Source organism: Cucurbita moschata, unplaced genomic scaffold (genome assembly GCF_002738365.1).
Source record: "Cucurbita moschata cultivar Rifu unplaced genomic scaffold, Cmos_1.0 Cmo_Scf00008, whole genome shotgun sequence".
Taxonomy (NCBI): Eukaryota; Viridiplantae; Streptophyta; class Magnoliopsida; order Cucurbitales; family Cucurbitaceae; genus Cucurbita; species Cucurbita moschata.
In genome coordinates, this window is record NW_019268524.1 from 4,719,146 (window position 1) to 4,735,559 (window position 16,414).

The 16,414-nt window shown below is 39.8% G+C and overlaps 3 protein-coding genes and 1 non-coding gene across 4 annotated transcripts; 2 read left to right on the top strand and 2 right to left on the bottom strand.

The window, feature by feature from the left end:
• The first annotated feature begins 1,117 nt into the window (after positions 1–1,117).
• Positions 1,118–10,487, top strand: LOC111446433 (myosin-2-like). Its single transcript, XM_023085249.1, has 24 exons — positions 1,118–2,009; positions 2,314–2,415; positions 2,485–2,628; positions 2,708–2,858; positions 2,975–3,002; positions 3,084–3,249; positions 3,331–3,394; positions 3,512–3,525; positions 3,613–3,697; positions 4,015–4,118; positions 4,222–4,360; positions 4,775–4,893; positions 4,997–5,149; positions 5,228–5,317; positions 5,411–5,488; positions 6,063–6,221; positions 6,311–6,514; positions 6,593–6,798; positions 6,886–7,021; positions 7,137–7,269; positions 7,950–8,075; positions 8,158–8,252; positions 8,384–8,578; positions 9,676–10,487. Exons 1-24 carry the CDS (start codon positions 1,599–1,601, stop codon positions 10,123–10,125), a joined length of 3,552 nt encoding a protein of 1,183 aa, XP_022941017.1. The 5' UTR covers positions 1,118–1,598; the 3' UTR covers positions 10,126–10,487.
• Positions 10,488–11,003: 516 nt separating this feature from the next.
• Positions 11,004–11,076, bottom strand: TRNAF-GAA. The gene has a single exon. It is a non-coding gene; the product is annotated as a tRNA-Phe (tRNA).
• A 993-nt stretch (positions 11,077–12,069) lies between these two features.
• Positions 12,070–12,730, bottom strand: LOC111446528 (dynein light chain 2, cytoplasmic-like). Its single transcript, XM_023085372.1, has 2 exons — positions 12,527–12,730; positions 12,070–12,452 (listed from the first exon to the last, which is right to left on the bottom strand). The coding sequence occupies exons 1-2, from the start codon at positions 12,662–12,664 to the stop codon at positions 12,252–12,254; spliced, it is 339 nt and encodes a 112-aa protein (XP_022941140.1). The 5' UTR covers positions 12,665–12,730; the 3' UTR covers positions 12,070–12,251.
• An 860-nt stretch (positions 12,731–13,590) lies between these two features.
• Positions 13,591–15,037, top strand: LOC111446522. Its single transcript, XM_023085366.1, has 2 exons — positions 13,591–14,289; positions 14,421–15,037. Exons 1-2 carry the CDS (start codon positions 13,636–13,638, stop codon positions 14,778–14,780), a joined length of 1,014 nt encoding a protein of 337 aa, XP_022941134.1. The 5' UTR covers positions 13,591–13,635; the 3' UTR covers positions 14,781–15,037.
• Positions 15,038–16,414: the final 1,377 nt, after the last annotated feature.

Consider the following 16,414-nt stretch of genomic DNA (forward strand, 5'->3'; position numbering starts at 1 on the left):
TAGGTCATGTACTATTTAAATTACAATATGATTTGAATTTAAAAAAAAAAAAAAAGAAAGCATTAATTAATATATTATTGTTTGCTCAATTAATTATTGAGGAGTAAGCATGGACTAATATTATTGTTTCCTAAAAGTGAGAAGTAATTTATTGATGAAATAATGCACCTATAAATTTTTAATCTTATTATACTATTTTAATGTATTTATCCAACTAAAATTTAATTTTTGAAAACAAATTATACGGGTGTTTATATGACATGATAGTCTAACCAATCCGAGATTTTTATTCGTTTTGGGTTGAGTTAAATTTTTAAAAAACCGACCTGAATTTTCATACTGGGGTTGTTCGGATTATCCAACCAAAACAATATTAATGTAACATGTATGGTGAATAAGTAGAATTTTTTAAATAATTTTAAGTGAGTTGCTCGGACTCCCACATTAAAATTTTAGATAAAAAATGATTAGAAATTAGAATAAAAAAGAAAAAAAAATTGAACAAGCATAAGCTAGTTTAGATAGCATCCTAGCTGTACAATTAATCAATTAATAACTTATTATCTGTCATCATAACCGTCGCTTTATACTAATAATAACATTTTTATTTATTTATTTATTTTAATATTTCAACGATGACCTGTGGAAGATTTGACTCACACTAACAAAATTAATTTATTAATCCACCACTGAGAATTAAGAATTTCCCACTATTTCAATTTAATTTAAATTATAAAATTTGTATTTTTTTAAATATTTATAACCTATGAAAAAACATGGACTATAATAATTTGTATTATTTTAACCGATTAAACTATATTTAGATCGAGTAATCTAATCATATTAATATTAAAAAAAATTGGATTTTATTGTAATTGGATCGCTAAAATAAAATTTAAAGTTATTATTATTATTATTAATTATTTTTTTAAGCTGGAAAGAAACTAAAAGTTGATGTTTACGAAAACATTATCCTAAAAAAGGAAATAAATAAATAAAAGAAAAGATGGAAATGAATTTAATTATTTAAAAAAAAAAAAAAATTTTGTTCGGAATCCCAAATGGGGGAACCAGGCGGTTGCCGCAAGGAAATGTTTGGGAGTCTACAGCTCCACCTGCCCGAAACAAATTTTGAAATTTCTTTTCAAAACAAAAAGCTTCAAGCAACAACAACAACAAAAACCAAAACATTCATCAACTTCTCTCTCTTATACCTCTCTCTCTCCTCTCTCTCTCTCTCTCTCCTCTTCTTTCTTTTACATAATTTTTTTGGGTTTTAACGAACAGAGTGAGAGGGGAAAGGAATAGTTTCAAGAAAATTTTGCCCCCTTTTTTTGTTGTTTTCGATTGTGTTCTTCATATCTTCTGTTTCTACCGTATTTCACCACTGTTTTTGTTTAAATTTTGATTGATTCTGCATTTTGGGTATTTATAATTCTTCTCTAACACCCATCTGATTCTGGGTATATAATTCTTTTGTATACCCATCTGATTCTGGGGTTTTGGCTGGATTTCATTGGGTTAAGTGAGGTGAATTTCGGATTTCTGGGTTGAATTCTGTGGAATTTCGGGATTTGGAGTAGTGGGGTTTTGCCAAAATGATGTTATCGCCATCGCCTTCGACGATAGCTCGGAGTTCACTCGAGGAAATGCTCGATTCGCTTCGACGAAGGGATGAGATTGATAAGCCTAAAGATGCGCCCCCTGCATTGCCGTCTCGACCCACTTCGAAGGCTCGGACTCCCCCGGTGGGACGGGCTTTACCTGTCAATTTCAGGGTTAATGTTGATGGCTCCTCTGGCTGCTCTATTAATGGCTTCAATGGAAGGGAAGATGTAATGAGAAAGGAGAATCGTTTGGGTAACTTTGCATTCAAGAGATTGAATAGAGATCAAGATGAGGAATCGCCTTACATATTAGCTTCAGAAAATGAAAATGGAGATCGAATGAATGGTTCGAATCTTCGTGGGTCTTATTGGGAGGACAATATCGGTTATTTTCTTCAGAAGGTACTCATTTTGTTCATAATGTTCTTCCGGTCATATTGCGTGATGTACCAATATTTTTCAATGTTGGATGATTCTTGTTTTTCTTTTTACTTGCTACATAGTTCATTGCATTCATCAAGTTTGTACTGGTATTCATACTGCTGCATATCTTGCAAATCCTTTGTTCTTGATCCAGGAGTTCAATTTTTAGGGGAAATGACTCAATTTGATTGTAATGAATAGGACTAGTGAACAGTTGCTTCACATTATTGGTGTAAATCTAGCTATCTAAATCTCGTGTGTATGTTTTTCGTCACGATATCAGAAACTCCATGTTTGGTGTCAACTTCCAAATGGACAATGGGAGTTAGGAACCATACAGTCGAGCACTGGGGCGGAGGCATCTGTCATGCTTTCGAACAAAAAGGTAATCCATAACATTAATGATTGGTTGGATTCTTGAAAAACTTGCTGATGATAAATGTACAATGCTTAGGTTATTAAAATTTCGACCGTAGATCTTTTACCTGCCAACCCAGATATCATCGAGGGGGTTGATGATCTTGTACAGCTTGGTTTTCTGAACGAGCCTTCGGTTCTTCACAGTCTCCATCGAAGATTTTCTCAGGATAAGATTTATGTTCGTGTGATTTAGTTTTAAAGATATTATGGTTCTTCTCTGTTTATGTATTTATAGTTTCTTGGTTTCGTTGTTGCAGAGTAACGCAGGGTCGGTTTTGATAGCATTCAACCCCTTGAAAGACATTAAACAGTATGGAAAAGAATTTATTGAAGCCTACAGACAGAGAGTCATAAACAACCCTCATGTTTATGCTACAACAGATGCTGCTTATTCTGGGATGTTAAGAGGTGGATGAATTCATCTGCAATATCTTTTATTCTCCTTCGTTTATTCGAACTTTGTATTTGGTCGGTTGTAATTTATATCTAACGCCCATGAATCTGGATTGTCATTCCTGTTGCAGATGAAGTTAATCAATCCATTATCATCAGGTCAGATTTCAATCTAGCATTCGAAATTCCAGTATTCAATTATGCTTAGACTTCAATGATTTTGTTTTTGTTATATACTAGCGGCGAAAGTGGAGCGGGAAAAACGGAGACAGCAAAAGCTGTGCTTGAATACTTGACTTCTCTCGGTGGTGTCAGTGGCATAGATGACAGAATTTCTCGAGCGAATGTTATACTCGAAGCATTCGGGAATGCAAAAACCTCCAGAAACAACAATGCCAGCAGATTTGTTAGATTCTTTTCCTTTGCTTTTGTTACCATTCCTTTGTTTTTCCTTTTTGTCTGACCATGATAATCTGTCACTATGCAGGGGAAGTTGATTGAAACTCTCTTTAGCAGAACAGGGAAGATATGTGGTGCTGTAATCCAGACTTGTAAGAAAACTACTGCGACCGTGATATATTATAATTTATCTTTCAGTTTACTTTTATTAACTTTCTGTTACCGTTCGTGCATATCGCATGTCGACCCACCTGCCAAATTTCAAATAGTTCTGTTAGATAAGGTAATTATTTCTGTTCTATCAGATCTTCGAGAAAAAACATACTGTGTATTGTGTGCGTCCTGAAGTTGTCGTGTCTCCTTTGAGCAGTCGAGAGTCGTTCGCCTGGTTAATGGCGAAAGATCATTCCACGTCTTCTATCAACTTTGTGCTGGACTACCATCTAGACTTAAAGGTATTTGTGCTCGTATTTCCTTTTTCGAATCATTTATGTCGTCAATTTCAGATTTTTTACAACAAGGGGAACCATGAATTTTGTAATTCTGTTGCTCGGTTTAATTTTCGTTACCGAGCCTGCAGGATGTTCTAAATTTCCTTTTAGAATAGCAGTACTCGATGCACTGCCGACAGTATCTGTATACCAGCTCGAGGAATGCACAATCACTAAATTTCCTTTACAACCATTGTTTCTATATGTTGTTATTGAAATTATTGTGGTACCCTCATGATTAAGTAGAAGTTAATACTATTTCTTCGTTTTTACGTCTCCAGAGAAATTTAATATCAGAGCGGCCAGTGAGTACAGTTACCTCAATCACAGTGAATGCCTGGTGATTGGTGGTGTCGATGATGCACGGAAATTTAACATTCTTGTGGTAAAGAACTATATAATACTTCGGTCCGAGTGCAACCAACCAACTTTTTATAGATTTTATTCTATCTTGAATGTCTTAAATCTTCTTCCTCTCTTGCCTACAGGAAGCCTTAGACACACTTCAATTCACAAAGGAAGATCAAGAGCATGCATTTGGTTTGCTTGCTGCAGTTTTGTGGATAGGGAACATTACGTTTCAAATAATTGATAGCGAAAATCATGTAGAGGTCATAGCTAATGAAGGTAATACGCGCACCAAGATTCGTACCACCTTGTTTACGATGTTTGAGTCAACTCATGCATGTCTCAACTATTCTCACGTGACAATTGTTTCACTTTACAAAATGGTGAGATATTTAATATCTTAAGTAGGCGATGTCCGTAGTTTGAAGAGTAACCTTTCTCTAGACCCACATGGCGGTCATGGCATCGTCCTCGTAGTTCTAGACCTCTCATTCTCATTCTCATTCCATTCTGATAAGTAATTTATGTGAGTGGTTGTATAGAATAAATGTAGGTTGGATGTTTCGATGCACGTGTTACTTTTTTGTGTGTATCTGCAGATGAATTTTACCTCTCCGAAAGGTAGCCCGACAAAAACCCGCTCCATGTACTATAGGCTTTTTATAACATTTTTTCATGAACTTTTTTATACAGCGGTTGCAAATGCTGCCAAGTTGATGGGCTGCAGTTTTAATGAGCTGAAGTTAGTTTTATCAACCCACAAAGAGCAATCTGGCAAGGATAGCATTGCTAAAAAATCGACATTACAACAGGTTGCTTTCTACTCATCTGTGAAGTCAGTATACATCAATTCTCAGCTGTCTAAGAGAGCGTTCTTTTACTGTAACACGATGTCCATGTGTCATATAAATACAGGCTACTGATGCAAGAGATGCATTAGCAAAATTTATCTATGCAAGCTTGTTTGACTGGCTTGTAGAACAGATCAATAAGTCGCTTCAACCAGGAAGGGAGTATTCTGGAAGATCCATTAATGTCCTTGACATCTATGGGTTCGAGTCATTTAAGGCATGTTATTCTATCCATCTATGAGTAATTTTTATGCAACGACATGTTATGGTGATTATCTTGCTGCCCCGAATTCAGAAGAACGGCTTCGAACAATTTTGTATCAATTATGCAAATGAGAGACTGCAGCAGCATTTTATTCGGCATCTTTTCAAACTTCAGCAGGAGGTGAGAAGTCTGAAATTTCCTGTACTTCAAATGCTGATGTTTTATGGCTTTTGTAAGTAGGAACGTTGAAGATGCTCGGTTTATTTTTTGTAGGACTACGAATTTAACGGGGTCGATGGTATGAAAGTCAACTTTGAAGACAATCAAGAGTGTTTGAATCTTATTGAGAAGGTAGTCCGAATTTTTTAACCATGAATTAACTTGTGATAGTTTGTGGAAACCTATAAGGGTGTGGAAACCTCTCCCTAGCAGACCCGTTTTAAAAACCTTGAGGGGAAGCCCAAAAGGGAAAGCCCAAAGAGGACAATATCTATTAGTGGTGGGCTTGGGCTGTTACAAATGGTATCATGTGCCAGCGAGGAGGTTGAGCCCGAAGGAGGGTGGACACGAGGTGGTGTGCCAGCAAGGACGTTGGGCCCCAAAAGAGGGTGGATTGGGGGGTCCCACATCAATTGGAGAAGGGAACGAGTGTCAACGAGGACACTGGGTCCTGAAGGGGGGGTGGATTGTGAGATCTTACATCGGTTGGGGAGGAGAACGAAACATTCTTTATAAGGGTGTGGAAACCTCTCCCTAGCACACGCGTTTTAAAAATCTTGAGTGGAAGCCCAAAGAGGACAATATCTGCTAGCGGTGGGCTTGACCGGTTACATTTAGACTTATTTCTATTCCGTTTTAGTGTACATATCATTTCCATTTCCTGAGATAGCGTGATTACTTTGTTTTATCTGGTGGAATTGTGCAGAAGCCTCTAGGAGTTCTCGCCTTGATGGACGAAGAGTTAAGTTTTCCGAAGGCTACAGACCTGACATTTGCTAATAAACTTAAGCAGCACTTTAAATCTCATCCCCGCTTTAAAGGGGAAAGAGGTAGGGCTTTCGGGGTTCGACATTACGCCGGAGAGGTTAGTTATTCCAATCTCCCTTCCCTTTTCTTTGCAAAAAAGTTAATTATTATGAACAGATTTTATCAGCATCTTGGTTTTTACTGTAGGTTGTATATGATACAAATGGGTTTTTGGAGAAGAATAGAGATCTCCTGCATTCAGATTCCATCCAACTCTTTTCATCATGTACTTCCAAGCTACTGAAACTATTTGCCTCCAAAATGGTTAACCATTCCTACAAACCAGCAGGTTCGATAAGCTCTACAAAGGGCGTAGAATCCCCTGAGCCAGGTGTTGGTACTAAGTACAAGGTAAAATAGTTGCGAGCGTATCGGTTTTCTTTATTCGACATTTTCATGGCAACTTGTGTATCTCTTCTGTTTGAATAGGCTCTACTATTTGAGCTATTTCATAAATTGGAGCGCACGAGCCATCACTTCATTTGTTGCATGAGACCGAACCGAAGTCAAGTTTGTGGCTTATTTGAGGAGGACCTTGTCCTACAACAACTTAGGTACTGTGGCATTTTGGAGGTTATTAGGATTTCAAGGTCTGGATATCCTATCAGGATAACGCATAAAGAATTTGCTGGAAGGTAGAAGGAAATTTCTTGCACTAGCTTCATTAAATTTTATGCTATAACTAGACTGTTCTTGAATTTCATGTCTGAATATGATGTAAGGTATGAATTCTTCCTTGAAGAAGCGGGTGTAGCTCGAGATCCGTTGAGTATATCAATTGCTGTTCTGCAGCATTTTAATGTCCACCCCGAGATGTACCATGTTGGTTATACGAAACTATTATTCCGAACTGGGCAGGTGAGTCCTGTCTTTGGTTTTTCCTGTTAAGATGAGAGATGATATTTCATTGGAGAATTGAAATTTACTTTCGATTCGAGTTTGTATCATGGTGATGGGTTTTTGTGGTTCTCAGATTCGGGCCGCCTTGGAGGAAAGGAGGACGCAGGCTATGCAAAGCATCCTCGGGGTTCAAAAACACTTCCGTGGTAGCCATTCTCGTGGCCACTTCCATGAACTTAAGCATGCCGCCACGATCTTACAATCATGTATATTGTCGATCTTTATAGTTCGATTGCTGGTAGCTTAATATGTTGTTATATATCGGTCCTTAAGTTTCATTTTTTCAAAAAGTTTGTCCCTTTCTATGAGATCCCACATTGGTTGGGGAGGAGAACGAAACATTCTATATAAAGGTGTGGAAACCTCTCCCTAGCAGACGAGTTTTTAAAACCTTGAGAGGAAGCTCGAAAGGGAAAACTCAAAGAGGACAATATCTGCTAGTTGTGGGCTTGGGTCATTACAAATGGTATCAGAGCCAGACACTGGGCGATGTGTCAGCGAGGAGGCTGAGCCCCGAAGGGGGTGGTGGACACGAGGTGGTGTACCAGCAAGGATGCTCCGAAGGGGGTGAATTAGGGGGGTCCCACATCGATTGGAGAAAGGAATGAGTACCAGTGAGGATGTTGGGTTCTGAAGGGAGGTGGATTGTGAGATTCCACATCAGTTGGGGAGGATAATGAAGCATTCTTTACAAGGGTGTGGAAACCTCTCCCTAGCAGACATGTTTTAAAAACTTTAAGGGAAAGCCCAAATAGGACAATATCTGCTAGCGGTGGGCTTGGGCTAATTATACGTTCACCAATTCCTACTCTGTAAACATGGTTGCACGCTTCAAATTAAGAGGATAGTCTGCAGTAAACGCTGATCAATCAATTTATCTATGCAGTTATTCGCGGCGAAAGTTCTAGAAGGAGAAGTACCGGTAAGGTGAAGAGGTTCTCATTCACTGTGTGCGCTTTCAATGTTCCTTCTAAGGTGTATGAACAGCAGGCAATCATACGATTACAATCCGGTAATCACGAGTGTTATGTCACGCTGCAACATTTGTAATGATTGATATCATACTAATCTTATATCTTCCCTTTACCCTGCAGTAATACGTGGTTCGTTGGTTCGAAATCATTTTATGGGCAAGAGTGATTCGAATAGGTTTGAAAATCGACCGAACAGGGGCAGGAGACTTTCAGAGGTATCCTCGTGTTATTTCTTTTACTTGTTCGACATAGTTGAGGGAAATGTGTTTACTGGGTAATCGTGCTTGTAAGTTTAGGACTATATGTATGTGCGAGTGTCCGTGACGGTCTCTTATTTCTCGAGCAGGATCACGCGTTGCCTGCAACACTGACCGACCTTCAAAAGAGGGTCCTTGAAGCGGAAGCAACCATAGGGAAAAAGGAAGAGGAAAATGCTGCATTGCGGGACCAAGTAAAGCAATTTGAGGCTAGGCGGTTAGAATATGAAGCCAAGATGAAGTCCATGGAGGATACGTGGCAAAAGCAGATGGCATCTTTGCAAGTAAGTTCACATTCAGCTTAGGACACCACCTAATTTTTTATGCGAAAAGTTGGTATGTGAGATCCCATATCGGTTGGAGAGGGGAACGAAACATTTCTTATAAGGGTGTGAAAATCTCTCCTTAATAGATGTGTTTTAAAACCGTGTAGTTGATGGTGATACGTAATGGGTTAAAGCGGACAATATCTGTTAGCGGTGTGCTTGGGCTGTTGTGAATGGTTTCAGAGCCAAACACTAGGTGGTGTGCCAGCGAGGACGCTGGACCCCATGAGGGTGGATTGTGAGATCCCACATCGGTTGGAGGGGGGAACGAAACATTCCTTATAAGGGTGTGGAAACCTCTCCCTAACATACGCATTTTAGAACCCTGTAGTTGACGACGATATGTAATGGGCTAAAGTAGACAATATCTGCTAGCGGTGTGCTTGGGCTATTACGAATGGTATTGGAGCCAAACTTCGGGCGGTGTACCAGTGAGGACGCTGGGCTCCTAAGGGGGGTGGATTATGAGATCCCACATCGGTTGGAGAGGGGAACGAAACATTCGTTACAAGGGTGTGGAAACCTCTCCCTAACGGGTGTAGTTGACAATGATACTTAGCGGACAATATCTACTAGCGGTGTGGTTGGACTGTTACAAATGGTATCAGAGCCAAACACTAGGTGGTGTGCCAGCGAGGACGCTGGACCCCATGAGGGTGGATTGTGAGATCCCACGTCGGTTGAAGAGAGGAACAAAACATTCCTTATAAGGGTGTGGAAACCTCTCTCTAACATACGCGTTTTAAAACCGTGTAGTTGACAGTGGTACGTCACGAGCTAAAATAGACAATATTGCTAGCAGTGTGCTTCGACTGTTACAAATGGTATCAGAGCTAGACACCGGGCTGTGTGTCAGCGAGGACGCTGGGCTCCCAAGTGGGGTGGATTGTGAGATCCCACATTGGAATATTTCTTATAAGGGTATGGAAACCTCTCTCTAACAGACGCGATTTAAAACTGTGAAGCTAAAACGGACAAAATATCTGAAACCCTTCTTGAAGCTAGAACACTTTTTGATTCTTTTGAACTAAGCTAAGCTGTTATACTTAATGCAGACGAGTCTTGCTGCTGCTAAAAAGAGTCTTGCTACTGAAAATATGGCCGGAAGGGTTGGTGCAGGTAACTCACCACCTCACTATTACGATTCTGAAGATACGACGTCCATGGAATCTCGAACTCCCCGTGAAGCTGGAGCAGGGCGAGAAATGAATGGTACATCATTTGCCATGAACAATCTCGTAAAGGAGTTCGAACAGCAAAAGAATGCATTCGATGATGATGCCAAAGGTTTGGCCGAAGCAAAATCAGGTCAGGGACAGCCAGGAGGGGCTAACACGAATACGGACGAAGAATACCGTAAAATTAAAGTCCGGTTCGAAGCATGGAAAAAGGAGTACAAGGAAAAACTACGTGAAAATAAACCTAAGGTTCATAAACATGGACCTTTCGAGGCTGATATAATTCGTCGAAAATGGTGGGGGAAGTTGCGGTTAAGATCGTCATAGATGGATTATTGAGTTGTATATGAAGGAGTGGAGAGGTGTTGAAAGGGTGGGAGAGAACGTTGATCGGACAACGACCCAACGACGAATGGAGAAACGTTTAACGTGTCGGGAGGACGGAGGGGGAGGGGGAGTGTTCAGAAGATTGTGTATAAGAGTCATTTGGTGATGTATGGTCTCCGGTGCATGGTAGTTTAGTTTGGTGTATAGTTTGTACTGTCATTTATATTTAGTTTGATGGTATAGATGTTGTTCATAGTTTATATTAAAGGAATGAGGAATGGGAGAAAGCGTTTGTACCTCTGAATACACCGAATCAGCTCTCCATTATTTAATGCCATATCTTCTGTTCACGTGACCTGTTCACGTGTCTGTTCATGTCTATTGTTATAAGATATTGTTCTCTTTAGACTTTCTCTTTTGAGCTTTTCCTTTAGGTTTTTAAAACGTGTCTCCTAGGAGAGGTTTCTATCCCCTTATAAAAAATGTTTCGTTCTTCTCTTTAACTGATGTGGAATCTCACAATCCACCTCCCTTTGGAGCCTAGTGTCTTTGTTAACACTCGTTTCTCACTCCGATCAATATTAAATAACACTCGTTTTGGAACATTTTTTGTGACCATACATGTAATAAATATTAAATAATACATGTACGCTTTGACCGAGAAACGGGGTTGGCCCGAGAAAAGTGTTGGAAGCTAGCAGAGGCTGCCATTGATGTCACTGCCCAAAGATTTCAGTTGCAGGCTGCAGTTGAGAAGTTGAAGGCAGGGGATGATGGTGCTATTATAAACTAAATTTTTTAGTTATCAGGAACAATGGAAAGGTATGGCAAACGCTGGCGTTTTAAGTGGGTTAGGGAAAAAAAACATAAAAAAGAATTGCGGTGAGCGTGGATCGAACACGCGACCTTCAGATCTTCAGTCTGACGCTCTCCCAACTGAGCTATCCCCGCAATTGCTTTAAGCGAGTAATTAAAATTAATAAGAATAAGATGTTGACCTCAGCAAAATTCTGACACCTATATTTATATCTATTCAAAAAATATTTAATAAGTAATTAAATTATTAAATTTATATACTAAATTAAAAAAATATATTTAATAAATTTTTAAGTTTGTGTTTAATAGTATATTTTTTTAAAATTCACCATCAATTGATCCTAAAATATAAAATAAAAATTAAGTTCTGTTCATTATAATTTTAATTTTTTTAATCTAATATATCAATTTTAAAACATTTTAATATCAATGGAAATAAATGCTAATTTAAATTATGGACTAAATTTGTAATTAATCATTTAAATTTGTATCTAATAATCACCATTTTTAAAGTATAGGCTAATTAGGACTCTAAACTTTTAATTACTTGTATAATAGGTTATTAAATTTTTCAATTTTGCATCATCCTATTTAAAGTTTTTAAAATTTATTATATATGCTTGAAATTTTTTTTAATAATTTTAAATTCTATTTCATATAAAATTAAAATGTTGGGGGCATCTTTCTTTCATGTTGCTTATTGTCACATTATATATCTTCAACTGTGTTGCATCATGATTTTAACACGCTCACAACAAACCTTAAAAGAAACTCAAGCCTTATATTCATTTTTTTCCCGACTTTATGGTCGGTGAGGATTGTCTTTGTCAACATAATATAGCTCGTCCAAAATACATGAATTTACTTTATATATATTTAATTTTTAAGTAAAATAATACTTTGATTTATATTTTGAAAAACAAAACAAAAATTTGATTTTGCTCTGGTTGTCCTCCACAAAATTAGATATCACTTAATCATTTAAAATAATAAAAGAATCTTAGTTAATATCTCATAAGAATCTAACACCAAATGAATGGTGAAATTGGGAACATTTCCCTAAACGCAGTTTAAAATCGTGATGCCGACAGACAGCGATACGTAACGAGCAAAACCAGATAATATCTGCTAGCAGTAGGCTTAGTCTATTATAAAGAGTATTAGAGCTAGACACCAAATTGTGTGCCAACGAGTACGTTAAGTCCTAAGAAAATGGATTGTGACATGTCACATCGACTAGAGAGAGAACGAAACGTTTCTTATATAAGCGTGTTTGTTGAACTACAATGAGTTGGAAGAAGAATTAAAATTCAGGATCCTTTGAGGGTTTCTGAAGCAGCGAAGTGAGTTGGGTGAGGGTGTTGTTGAGGGGCATCAGAGCCCCTAAACAGCAAAATTGCAAGGCTTCCAACACAAAAGTATATGAAACACCCAAAACAATGGGTCACAAATGACCCAAAATCTGTTCCCACAATGCACTGCCAACCTCCCCCATGTGTCCTGTCAAATTCCTGCCCAAACAACCTTAATTAATTAATTCACTCCCTTCCCCAAATATCAACACCAAAATTTAACCAATTTTTACCTTCTTTATGAACCGAGCAATGTCAGTCGCTTCCGTCACATCAAACCTGTCCAGTGCCTTAGCCGCCAGGTCCAACGCGTCCTGCTGCATCGCCTGCAGCATGTCCGTCTCGCCCACGATTGCTTTGCCTTCCAACATGCCTCCCACGCGGCGGAGCTGGCGGCTGTTCGTGGTGGCTGTGGGCGGAGGAGGAATGAACCAAATATTCTATTATATAGAGGTTTTAGGATAAACTTTGGCTGGTGCTAACTCTTGGGTCACCCACAGCCAGATCCTCTCTATGTGGCCACCAACGAATCTTCCCGGAATCATGCTAATTCTTCAATTCCGATACCCGATAAAAAAGGGTCGTCGAGTTAAATCATCACTAAATCCAAAAGTTCGATTAAATGAATCTAGATAAATTTCTAAGTTCTCCTTACTTTTTCTTTTTGATTTGCACGTGGAAAATTTTGTACGTATAGATTATTAGCCATTAAATTATGCATATATATACACATACGTACGTACCCACGTGCATATGTATATATATTTTGATGATTTGTACATCTCTATTAGTACGAGACCTATTAAAAAAAAACAAAAATAAAGTCACAAGAGTTTATGGTCAAAGTAAACAATATCATACCATATATAACACATACGTGACATATATACACATACATACGTGTATATATATATATATAAATAAAAGGCCCGAAAAAGCTAGGCCACTAGTTTTTTCTTTGATATGGATGCTAATGGACAAGGTGGCATAATGTGGCTTTAGGTGTGAAAATTACCGGGAATTTCTCGTCCATGTATAACTCCTACACACGTGGAAATGGGCATGTGGTCCTTCAATGAGATTCCGACATGTGGCGTTTGTGGGATTTGAACAAAAATATAAAATTAAATTTATATTGAAATAATCCAATGTGAATGGATTATGAAGTTTAATTACTTGATTTAAGATAATTAAACAAGATTAGCGATTTGATTTTTGTTTTGAATTTTAGTGAACAGTGTTAATAGCAATTAATCATTTTATTGGTAATTTAAAATGAAAACAAGTTTCCTATAAATAATAAAAAATTCACACCGACGTGGAAGTTTGACCGAATCAAATAATGACACGACATGTCCAGCTGTTACCGACCGGAGAAACGAATTCCTGGTTTGCTGGAGAGTCGCAGCAACAGATTGTTCGCCGCCATTGTCTCTGCACCATTCAAATCTTCAATATTACACCATTGCCATTCCCCTCCAAACCCATCATCAACCCACGCAACCACCGCTTCCGCCAAAAACCACCGCCCACCATGGTCCGCTGTCTGTTCACATGCTTAGGCAAGGGCAGCGACAACGGCGGCGCCCCAATCCCCAACGACAAAGCCAGCAGCGCCACGGCGGATGTAACGGCGGAGGAGAATCGCCGGGGTGGAGCCGTACTAGTGGAGCTATTCTCGTCGCAGGGGTGTGCGACATCGCCGGAGGCAGAGGTGCTGTTGTCGAGACTGGGGAGGGGAGATTTTGAATTGGAGGTGCCGGTGGTGGTTCTGGCTTACCATGTGGACTACTGGGACTACAATGGATGGAAGGACCCCTTCGGTCATAGCCATTGGACGGTCCGCCAAAAGGCCTACATTGAGGGATTAGGGCTCGATACAATGTTTACTCCTCAGGTCGTGGTTCAGGGCCGGGCTCAGGCGGTTGCTAACGATCAGGATAGCTTGGTGGGTATGATTAAATCCGCTCCCAAGTTTCCTTCTCCCACTTTCCAGGTTCAATTTTAACCCCAGTTTCTGGGTCTACTGCAATTTTCGGATTAAACTACGATTCTGGGTTTGAATTTGATTTTAAGAAACAGAGCTTTTTTCCCCCAATTTTCACTCTCGCCGGAAATTTTCCTCAGGCGACGTTCCTCCGGCCGACGACCGACAGCCTGGAAGTGACACTCACCGGAGCATTGAGGACGAAAGTAGACAGCGACGGCGCAGATGTTATGGTGGCGCTGTACGAGAGCGACCTGGTCACGGATTGCTCCGGCGGCGACAACAAAGGGCGAGTTCTGGCCAATGATTTTGTGGTGAGAAAGCTTGAAAAGCTCTGCTCCGTTAAAAGCGCCTCCGCCAAAAAAACCGTCTCCGGCACCGTCGCTTTTTGTCTGTGGGAGAGCTTTAACGGCACGAAATGCGGCGTCGCCGTCTTCGTTCAGAACAATTTGCATCATATTTTCGGTTGTCAGAATTTTCAATTGCCGGAAGATATATGAAATTTGGGCGGAATTTGAGTGGTTATCGACTTCCTTGGGGCTCATCAATGGTGGCCGATCGCTTGTGGCGGCCGTTTTATGTCTGGGATATGTAAGTCCGTTAACTACTTGGTAGAGTTATTGTTTAAATCTTTTTCTCTTCATTTGTTTAAATAGTTGTTTTGTGATTTTTTATAACTATTATTTTCTTAAAAATGGTCTATTTTAAACTGAGAGATTTAATTTGTATTCATGTTATACAATTTGATTTCCGGGGTTTAATCGAAAAATATCGTGTGTATTCATTTACTCAATATTTTATTGAGTATCCATTCACTCGAAACTTATCCATTTTGCTCTATTTGTGCTTTTAATGATTTAGTTTATCATTATAGATGGATTAGCATAAGATAGAGTCTAATTGTGAGATTTCACATCGATTGAGATATAATAAAAATATCTCCCCCTAGCAGACAGTGTCTGTAGACGACGGTGTCTGATAGGGATCTCACTAGCAGACAGTGTCTGTAGACGACGGTGTCTGATAGGGATCTCACTAGCAGACAGTGTCTGTAGACGACGGTGTCTGATAGGGATCTCACTAGCAGACAGTGTCTGTAGACGACGGTGTCTGATAGGGATCTCACTAGCAGACAGTGTCTGTAGACGACGGTGTCTGATAGGGATCTCACTAGCAGACAGTGTCTGTAGACGACGGTGTCTGATAGGGATCTCACTAGCAGACAGTGTCTGTAGACGACGGTGTCTGATAGGGATCTCACTAGCAGACAGTGTCTGTAGACGACGGTGTCTGATAGGGATCTCACTAGCAGACAGTGTCTGTAGACGACGGTGTCTGATAGGGATCTCACTAGCAGACAGTGTCTGTAGACGACGGTGTCTGATAGGGATCTCACTAGCAGACAGTGTCTGTAGACGACGGTGTCTGATAGGGATCTCACTAGCAGACAGTGTCTGTAGACGACGGTGTCTGATAGGGATCTCACTAGCAGACAGTGTCTGTAGACGACGGTGTCTGATAGGGATCTCACTAGCAGACAGTGTCTGTAGACGACGGTGTCTGATAGGGATCTCACTAGCAGACAGTGTCTGTAGACGACGGTGTCTGATAGGGATCTCACTAGCAGACAGTGTCTGTAGACGACGGTGTCTGATAGGGATCTCACTAGCAGACAGTGTCTGTAGACGACGGTGTCTGATAGGGATCTCACTAGCAGACAGTGTCTGTAGACGACGGTGTCTGATAGCGATCTCCCTAACAGACAGTGTCTGTAGACGACAATATCTGTTTGCGATCTCCCTAGCAGACAGTGTCTGTAGACGACAATATCTGTTTGCGATCTCCCTAGCAGACAGTGTCTGTAGACGACAATATCTGTTTGCGATCTCCCTAGCAGACAGTGTCTGTAGACGACAATATCTGTTTGCGATCTCCCTAGCAGACAGTGTCTGTAGACGACAATATCTGTTTGCGATCTCCCTAACCTATAGTGTCTGTAGACGACAATATCTGTTTGCGATCTCCCTAACAGACAGTGTCTGTAGACGACAATATCTGTTTGCGATCTCCCTAACCTATAGTGTCTGTAGACGACAATATCTGTTTGCGATCTCCCTAACAGACAGTGTCTGTA